Here is a 9812-nt window from a genome sequence, read left to right as displayed (position 1 = left end):
GCAGGGAGACAACTCTGCTCCCCAGAAGCAGGCAGCCATCAGGCAGCCACAGCTATGCTCACACCAGCCCTAAGGATGGACACAGCGAGAAGAACCAACACCGCTGTCAGAACTGACTGCATATGCAGGGCAACTCTGTTCTGGAAGCACCTGAGTTCTGTCAGTGCACCCCAGCCAATATGGGTGAGTCATCTCACTGTAAGCATCCAAGACTTTAATTAAACCTGGCTTATAAACGTGGGCACAAGGCCACGCAGGGAGGTTATGTGCCATTACACCTTGTCCTAAGGGTGTCCTGACTTGGGTCTCCACAATCCTGGAGATTCCTCTGCCTCCCAGCCCTCCAACCCTGGACAGCCAGTCACAGGGTTGAAGATGCATGGCTTTGCAGGTGATGCTTTACTTACTCTTTCTTATATTCATCATACAAAATTAATAATTGTCTCGTAATAGTTGAGGTTTGTAGGACTTCACCAGTTGAAGAGTCAGAAGGTGTCATTTTGCCCAGAAGTGGATTCTGAATTGATTTTTATTTTAAACTTTCCCTTTCTGCAGCAAATACCGATTCTGTGCTTTGTCCCAAAGTTGAGTGACAAATGTAAAGAACTTTGACATTTTCTATGGACGTGCAAATTGAACTTCCAAACTTCTCTTTTGCCTTGCTTACAGGAGTTAAAGGTTTAAAAAACTTTTAAACCAAGGTTTTGGGTTTTCATTTGAGGAAGGGGTAGAAGACAACGATTAATTACATTTAGCTCTAAAGGATGTCTTAAATTTTTACAAAGACCTTTCAAACTGTAAAACAAAACAAAACAAACTCAGAAAAGGATATAATATTCCTTTTCCCTCAGGGTGCCTGAAAACTGCACAACACAAATCTAACCCTGAACAAAAGTTGCTTGAATTGGCTATTATCTTAGAAATGCAGAAGAAAACAACTGCTGTAAGAAATGTCACACAGGGGATTGTTCAATTGCTGGTCCACTTCTTCAAGCTGCCTTGAAAAAAAAAAAAAATGGAAAACGTTAATTATGTAAGAAAACTCAACTCTCCTCCCGGTGAGTGACAAAGTGACTCTTCCCCACCGGGAGGACCTGGCAGAGCAGGCAGCTGCCAGTGCCGCTCTGCCGGGGCCACTCTGGGATTTCAAAGCCTTTTGGAAGGAGCCGGCAAGGAGCGGGCGCCGGACCCGGGTGTGCGGAGCCGTAGCTCGGGCTCCCCCCCCGCCCGCCTAGTCCAGCCCCAGCGAGGCTTTTCTTAACCAAAACGTGGGACTTTGGCGCTCGCCGGGAATGAAAGTGACATGTTAGAAGGACTGGAATGGGGGTAAGCGGAGGAAGGGCTGCTCCTAGGGCGGGCTCTTTTCTCCTGCTTGATCTATGGAGCACGCCCCTTTTAAATTGAGTCCCGGCAGCTCTCGTCCACCAGCCCGACGGGGGGAGAGGCGGAAAGCGAGGGAGAGCAGGCAGGCGGGCGGCTCCCCCGTCCCGGCCCCGTCGGTCCCGACCCCGGCCCGTCCGCCCCCGCGCACCATGCGCGGCCCCCGGCGCCCCGCGCGCCGCCGGCCCGCCCGCCCCTAACGCCGCCCGGCTCCTGCGCCTTCCCTCGGCAGCGTTCCGGGGGCGGGGAGGGGGGACACAGGGGCGAAAGGAGAAGAGAAAAAAAAATTAAAAGAGGGAAAGGGAGGAAAAAGGAGGAGAAGAAGCGGAGGCGGGGAAAGCTTCTCCTCCGAGGACAGCGCGCAGCACCATGCAGCTGGCGCCGCTGGCGCTGGCACTCACCACGCTCTTCATCGACGGCTTGACGACAGGAGCGAGGAGGCACAAGCTGCACCCCAGGCAAGGTAAGGGGGTGCTCGAGGAGGGGCGCGGGGAGTGCTGCGCTGCCGCCCCCCGGGGCCGCGGGGCTTGGCCACCTCACTCAGAGGCATGTGCGTCTGTCCCCTCGCAGCCCAGCTGCTGGAGAAGCTCAGCGAGTACGAGATCGTGACTCCTACCCGAGTGAATGAGTTCGGTGAGCCCTTCCCCACCGATGTCCACTTCAGGCGGCGCCGGCGGAGCACCAGTGCTGCCCCCGACGCCTGGACGGCGGCCGCCGCCGCCTCCCCCAAGGCGCACTACAGGCTGTCCGCCTTCGGGCAGCAGTTCCTCTTCAACCTGACGGCCAGCTCGGCCTTCATCGCCCCGCTCTTCACCGTCAGCCTCCTGGGAGAGCCAGCCGCAGACCAGCAGCGCCTCTACGCCGAGGCGGCCGACGCCGACGTGAAGCACTGCTTCTACCGGGGGCACGTCAACGCCCGCCCTCGGCTCACCGCCGTTATCAGTCTCTGCTCCGGGATGGTGAGACCCGCCGTGCCGGCCCCACCCCGCTGAAGGCCAGGGGCGGAAGCGCGGAGGAGGAGGAGCGGGGCGGGGGAGGGTGGGCAGAGCGGTGGGGCCCGCCCCTTCCCCTCGCCGCGACTGGTGGCTCCGACCCGCCGCGGCTGGGCGTTTCTCCCGGGCCGCTCTTTAGTCCGCCCGGTTTCGGGGTGCGGTGCTCCTGCTGCGCGGGTTTGGGGAGGAAAAATGCCACCCAGCGACACCCCGGGGGGCGATCCGCGGGCCAGACCCGGGCACGGACACCCGCCTGCCCCCGGGGTGCCGATGAGGGCTGGCTGCGAGCTTACCACCAACGCTGGCCGCGGAGCCACCCAGCACCCCGCACCAGGGGCATGTCCCGTCCTTGGTACCCCAGCTGGGTACCCTTCGGTGCGGGGATGTTGGCACCGGGATGAGCAGAAGCTCCTAAAAAGGCTGACTCTTCTGTCTGTCCTGGTGCCCTTCAGTCCCACGGGGTGCCAATCCCAGGGGCTCCCCGGAGGTTTGTGCTGACTTCATTCAGTCCAGGAGTTCCTCTGAGTGCATGTGTTAACCTAGGCTTGGGCGCACGTGTGTGTGGCTTCCCTCCCAGCTACTGGCCATGGGTCCCAGTATGGGATGGCTGCAGAATGTTTTGTCTTGGATATTTTTTTATTTACTTGCTGAATATCTGCATTCACAGTTGTATGCAGCTAGGAGTGTTGATGTCTTCTCATAAGCAGGGATTTCACTAGCTGGACACCTCCCTCTGGTCCTTACATGAGGTTAAAAGCCTGTCTCAGGGAGAGGTGCTGTATGAAACCAGCACGTGATGGGATTGCACTGGGGCTTCCAGCACATGGCAGCACCATCACCCTTCGGGCAGGTTTGGCTTGGGAAACATCACTGGCATAGGGACAGGGTCTGGCAGATGTGACCCTCTCATGCTCCCTTCCTGTGGGTTAGTAATTAGCCCTCTGTAAGCTCCAATGGGATGGCTGCAGGGAGCAGTGCAGCCCAGGATGGGTGCAAGCAGCGTGACCAAAGCTGTAGCTTCAGCCGGTGCCTTCACAGGGGTTGCCACAGAACTGAGCACACCTCCCATGTTAACCGCTCACTTTGTGGGGTAGTGCTGCTAGGTGGTTTGTCATCATGCAAAGCTGACCTGTTCCTCTTTCTGGTCCCTCTCAGCTAGGCACATTCAAGTCTGATGATGGGGACTATTTTGTAGAGCCGCTGCTATCGCTTGAGGAACAGGAGTATGAAGAAGAGCACAATAAACCACATCTTGTCTACCGACACCGGACACCTCCAACCAACTCTTCAGGGGACAGGCAGACTTGCAATACTCCAGGTACTCATTTTGTTACTGCCTTGGATGACTTGATACTTGTGCTATTTGCAGTTAAAAGGCAGTAGGTTTGTGTGGGAAATAAGGGATGTGGAGTTGAGGGACTCCTCTAGAAATGGTGCTGTGGGTGCTAGGACTGGGCTTGTGGCAGTGATGCTGAACTGGAGAGATGTGGTGCACCCGTGCTTTCTAGGAATTCGTTATAAGAAAGTTACAGTCAGAAAAATGTTGCAGTTTCCCTTTGATTCCTGCTGTAAAGCTGGCAAGAGAGCTTTTGGTCTGTCTTGCCTTAAGTATCCTATGAGCCCTTAAACTTGTTTTCTCTTCTCTCCTACATGTAATTCCCAACCATCCTAATCTGATATACTCTCTGGTACTCTGTCCTTTGAATGACATCCTTCTGTCTTGGTATTGCTGTGCTCCTGGTCTTCCCTCCCCAAATCTGGCTGTGAGTTGCAATGTCTTACTTCTTTCTAGTGGAAATAAGGAGGTCCTAACACCAACCCTGACAGTTCTTCCCTTATTAATCACTTTTCCATGGTTAATTTTCAAAGACTTTTTTTTTCCCTCATGGCCCTTCCTCTAGCAGCACCATCTCCCTGACTTCCTCACTCCCTCTTTCTAGTCCTTGCTTATATGAAAGAGCACAAGCCTCTTTTATCTCCCCCTTCATGTGCCTTGATGAGCAGTAGCCTTGCTCCTGCTGTCCCTATTATCTACAGTGGCCTCCTGCTGCTCTCTGTTTCCTTGACTTCCTGATGTTCACAACTAATCCTCTCCTTTGGCAGCAAATACCTAAATTTTCTCAGAAGCTTATTCCTTCGGTCTCCTGTTTCACCTGCTATTTTGCCCTCCTTTGGCCTGCAGCTAGATCTACAGGAGCTTTAAAGCCTAAACAGAGTAGACCTTGATTGGGTTCCCTTGTGGGCTGCAAGCTGGTTATATGCTGCAAAGTAGGTGGAGTTACTCAGGGAGTAAAGGTACCACTGGAGGAGAAGTGTGGTGCCCAAATTAGGCTGCACTTAGCACGCATGACTTGTTTGGCACCCACGACTGTGGGTCATTGCTGTGCTCTTGAGCTGTCGGTCTGCTCAGCTTGCACTGATCATGCTAAGTCCAGAGATGCTCTGATGCTCTGTGACCAGCCAGAGCAACACATGTTTCTTCTAGAAGACATGTGGATCCATGTCCACATGCAAACGTATGTGCTGAGGGTACAATGGCACCTCTCACAAGGCTGTCGTTGTTTGTTCTTCCAAGGGTTGCTGCTGGAATATGCCATTCTGGTTTCTCTCTTCCAGCTGTTTCTGCTCCCTTCTTTGAGATCAGATGCAGGAGACTCAGAACAGTTGGAAAGAAACATGGAATCTGGCACATTGCATCAGTAACCCTTGGAGGAATGGAGCAGCAGATCACAGGACTCATTAAATCAAAGGTAGCTGGGAGGGCTGTGAATTTTGCTTGTGGACTTTGTGCTGCTGTAACAGACTGCTGTATTTCACCCCACTGTATCGTAGTTCTCATTTAGGATATTATTCTTCTGTATTGTAATTCGCAAGAATAATACTTCATCTGTGATTTTACCAATGTGGTGTATATTTCTTCCTCCTTTGTTCCAATATGCTTTGCTTCTTGCCTGTCCTTGTTTTCTTGCTCTTCTCAGTTGCTTCATGTAGTGGAGGGAGGAGTTCTCGCCTCTGAAATACAAGCTTACGTGTTCCAGATATGCATGAGAGTCTTATTTGTTCTCCTGTCTTCTTTCCCTCCATCTCTCCCTCTTTATCATCTCTTCTTTTTGTCATTGTCCAAGCTTTTGAAAGGGAATGATGCTATGGTCATACATGTATGGTGAACAAGTCTTGGTTATTTCATTTAAGGAGCAAGTTCAGAGCCACTTGGGCAGTGCTGAACCTTGGCATCCTACCTGAGGTTATGTCTGGTGAGAGAAGGTGTCTCACGTCTTTGCAGCAGAGGTGAACAGGCAAAATCTAGCAGCACTCAACTGTTTTAGACAAGGTGTATCTCTCACTCCTGCCATAGAAGAATGGTTTCATGAGAGTTTGGGAGTTAGTCATAGTTGTAGGGTGTTGTTTGAATACAGTCTTTTTTAAGAAGAACATGTGAAATGGTGCATTTGCATTGCCGGCTTCTGGCAGGGGTGGAAATTTGGTCAAAGAGGAAATTCATGTGAGGGAAATCTAAGGTACCCACCCTGCAGTGAGCAAGGGACCCCATGTTGCCAGGCAGTGGTGTTATTAAGAATGACTTTCTGATAGTCATCTTCCTGGAAATGATTAATAAGCAACTTACTGATGTGCCCTTACCATAATGATGTAATTTTAGACTTGAGATATTCCGGAAAGTTTCCCTTGTGAATTGACTAACAGACTGAGTAAAAACTTTCATTTGCAGCAGTCTCCCTGGTCTTACTTTTAGTTTTCAGCATCCTCAGGTCAGCTTAAAAAAACAGATATTTGCTTTTGTTAAGTTTTAATTAACAGTTTCTGATAACAGTTTTAGGTACTCTGACATAAAAGATACTCTGCAGGTGTTCTGGAAAAAGATCTTTTTCCTCTCAGCGCTAATGGATATCAAATGGGAGCTGTGCTCTGCAGATGAACTTTCATAGCACAGCACGGGGGTCTCTGGCAATGCATTTCAGCCGTCTGGCATGCAGCTCAGCCGCCGCAAGAAAATCTTGGGCTAGAGTTTTCCTTGGGGTAACAGGTTAATGTAGTTTCAGTTGTAGGAAATGGTGCACTTCCCTCTCCTTCTTTTCTTTTAGTTAGTGCCATGAATCAGTTTTGTCATCTGGCCAGGGATCTGGCAGAATAATTAGTTGTGTTTTACTGAATAGCCCTGACGGGATGAGGACTTGGCTAGGCTGACAGCATGATGTCACTATAGGTGCAGCACCACTACCACCCATCGCTTCAGGATAGCAAGTTCTTCCGATCCCAATTATTAAATATCCGCTTTTTTGAGGTGGAGGAGGAAGAGAAAAGAAATTTCAATCCTAAAAAAAGAAAAAAAGGAAGTGGCTCATTGCAAGGCTGGAGAGCGAAGCTTTCCTGCGCCCCACGGAGGAACAATCTGACTCCAGTGATAACGGCGCAGAGCTGCATCCTGTGTCCCTGTGCTAGCCGCCTTCGTGAGGCCGGCAGCACCTCCCCAAGCCCCCATCCAGTGGGACCTTCTGCCAGGAGCAGACCTGGGAGCCCTTTCCATGTGAAACTCTCAAGGTTTGGTCTTGCAGAGAGATGTCCAGCTCCAGTTGCCAATAGGACACTGCCTTTGGTCATCACTTAAATAAACCACTTCAGGCCACCTCTTGCTCTGGGTCTTATGTCCATTCCTTCTCCTTTCTATCATATTTCCCACGTTTTTAGTCACTGATGTACGTGTATATGTATTTGTATGTATATTTTGGCTGTTGACTTCTCTGGAGCTCTTCTCTCCCAGTTTTGTTGGGGTCTGTGATAGCTTTAGCCTTTTACTGAACCTTCCCAGTCATTCTGCCTGTTGGCCACTCCTTGTTCTGAGACAGATGTGGCCTCCACCTGCCTGGTGGCACTGAGCCACAATTCCCCTGTATCTGTGAGTATAACTGCAAGTATTGTGCCCTTTTGCCACCCCACTTCTGTTGCCTGCCCAGCTCTTGCTCCAAACTTAGCAAATTCCATGCACCTTTTACTGTGATTCTAATGCAGGACTCCTGACTAAACTTTTTGGGGCAGCTCCTTCTTTGTACCCACTGCCTTCATTTGGCTGATATGCACTTCCAGTTTCCATCCCAGCTTCATTAGTTAAATGCCTCTCTGTTCCTGTCTCATTTTTCATAATTCTTTTATATTCAAGAGCCACCTGGGGCTGAGATTAATAAACCAAGGACTGAATATGTAGTGAGTGTGAGCTGCTCCCATGACTTGCTGCTGGTCAGCTGTGCCCATCCCAAGGCTGGCATTGGACCTGGGCTCTGGGGCTGCGTGTGAGGATCTTGCACAAAGTCCTCACTCCTTAATGAGAGCATTTAAAGCAGGAATATCCACCATGGGCAAAACTCCTCATGCAGAAGCAGCAATAACACTCTGATGGTGCCAAACCAGTAGGAAGACAATTAGAGCTGTTTCTGTTTCTGGAGGGGAGCCAAGGGGCTGTAGCCAGCAAAGAGGCCTTCCAGCGGTTCGTGCTGAGATGGTGAGGTTTTGGGAGCAGGCTCAGATGAGGGCAGGACAGAGCAGGTCTTACCTGCACCACACTGGCTGTGCCCCCACCCACTGCTGGCAGAGGTGGGAAAGCCCAGTGACTTACCTGCTGAGGCTGCTTTCCAAAATCCACCAACTATTATCAGCACAGATGGCTGTGGGACACAACCTGCATGCTTAGCACGTCCCAGTACCTGCCAGAAATGGATGCAAAAGGGTCTCAAATTTGCAGCTGGTATTTCGTTGGGTCTTACAGCAGTTTGATTACTGGAGAGTACATGGGTGGCCAGGCATAGCAGCTCCACAAAGGGAAGCCCTATGTGGTCCAGATGAAGAGGAAAGAAGCTCTGTGTGTAAGTTGTGCTGAGAAGGGTCCTGTGAAAAGCACAGGAGAATCCAGCAGCATGAACCAAGTTTTGCTGCTGAGCTAGCATGACACAGGCATACTCAGTACTATGTCACTGATTTTTCACTTGCATTAATGAGTAATTTGTAATAGATTACCCTTTCATAGTAACTGTAACAACCTTTCCCACTGAACATGACACTGGGGAATCACCAGAGCAGAGGAATGCTGCCCTGTGTCTTGAGCAAGCAGATGCCTGGTGCTGCCGGCTCAATAACTGTGATCTTGTTTCTGCATGATAATTAGCACCAGCCTGCTCTCCTAATGCCACCGAGCTGCATGGGAAGTCACTGGTGAACCCATGGCACAAGCAGGAGGTGGTCCTGTCACCATGCTCCCATGTGTTTGGAAGGGGTGTTCGGGTTGAGGTTGCCAGAATGTGGATTTGTTAGTGTGTTATCAGTGCCATGACTGGGGAGGAGACCTGGGGAAGGATGTATTGGGGATCTGGTACTGTAGCTAAAGTTTGACCTTCTAGTGTGGTCTTATATTGGTGCAGGGAGGGGATGAGTTTTTGCTCCTGCTCAAGTTGTGGTTCAAGGTGTGTTCACAGTGTTAGAATTGGCAATGGAGTGGAATGGGGCCAGTGATGGAAAATTTCCTGCTCCTTCTACAGACCCTTTGTGTGTGTTATATTCTTATTTTATAGCAGTTTTGAGGCAGAAACTTTGAACTCCTTTTCCACAGAACTCAATGTTTGTACTCTTGTTGAGTGGTCCATGGTGAAATCCCAGATCCTTTGCACTTGGATTGTTGGTCTAGAGCCCTTTAGTATTTTTGCTGTTTCTTTTGGATTCTGCATTGCTTCCAACTGTGTCCCTTTTTTTGTTTTCAATTCATTCATCCAGCAGAATTTTGCATTCTACGTGTCTGGTTTCCAGGCAGGTCTTCAGGCAAATTCTGTACTGTTGAGTGTCACGTAACCTCAGGGTTGCAGGAGATCTGCAGGGAGGTATTTTTAAGCCTTTACTTCCAGGTTGAGCAATCCTTGAGCTCTTTCAAGAGTCTGTTTAAGCTGTCAGCTTTGCTTTTGGCCTCAGGGTAAAACAGTGACTTTATTCTTTTCCTCGGAAAAGTTTCTTATCTTAAAGAAGTGGATCGTAATTTTTAGTCAGATAGTAATTAATTCAGGTTTCCATCCCTCCCAGAATCAGCAAAGAAGAGAGTTACATCACAAGTCCCATATGCTAATGTAATTAATTCTATTTCTGCCTCCCTATTAAGGTAACAGCACAGTAAGAGCCAACTGGTATTTGGTCAGCTGGGTCTAGGAGGTCAAGCACAAGCTTTTCCCATGCTGTGTTGGGAAAGGGATCAGTCTGTGATGTTTGAGGTATCTTGTGATGTCGGCAAGTGAAAAAAGGCAATAGACTTCAGTTAAAAAAAAATTGATCACAGTCAATGATACTGATCCCGTAACTAGTTTTGGTTTAAGATTTCTCCATGGGAGTTTTAAGCAAGGTACATGCATTTTGTTGTTACTCTTAGTATTGAAAATGTATCAAGCATCCATC

At 49.8% G+C, this 9812-nt stretch overlaps 1 protein-coding gene and 1 long non-coding RNA gene across 8 annotated transcripts in view; one reads left to right on the top strand and one right to left on the bottom strand.

Annotated features, from left to right (window-relative positions):
• Window positions 1–509: 509 nt before the first annotated feature.
• Window positions 510–1868, bottom strand: LOC138117287 (uncharacterized). The gene is made up of 2 exons (XR_011154607.1): window positions 1782–1868; window positions 510–998 (listed from the first exon to the last, which is right to left on the bottom strand). It is a non-coding gene; the product is annotated as an uncharacterized lncRNA (long non-coding RNA).
• ADAMTS9 (ADAM metallopeptidase with thrombospondin type 1 motif 9) overlaps window positions 996–9812 on the top strand; it is an 82683-nt gene continuing 73866 nt past the window's right edge. For all 7 annotated transcript variants that reach the window (XM_069027379.1, XM_069027378.1, XM_069027383.1 and 4 more), the window contains exons 1-3: window positions 996–1843; window positions 1951–2339; window positions 3528–3690. In XM_069027379.1, coding sequence (XP_068883480.1) covers window positions 1750–1843; window positions 1951–2339; window positions 3528–3690 — 646 coding nt within the window. In that variant the 5' untranslated portion in view covers window positions 996–1749. The remainder of the gene's footprint in view (window positions 1844–1950; window positions 2340–3527; window positions 3691–9812) is intronic.

This window comes from Aphelocoma coerulescens, chromosome 12, assembly GCF_041296385.1.
Source record: "Aphelocoma coerulescens isolate FSJ_1873_10779 chromosome 12, UR_Acoe_1.0, whole genome shotgun sequence".
NCBI classification, from domain to species: Eukaryota; Metazoa; Chordata; class Aves; order Passeriformes; family Corvidae; genus Aphelocoma; species Aphelocoma coerulescens.
The sequence above is the reverse complement of the archived record's forward strand: the minus strand, read 5'-3'. Positions and strand labels throughout refer to the sequence as shown.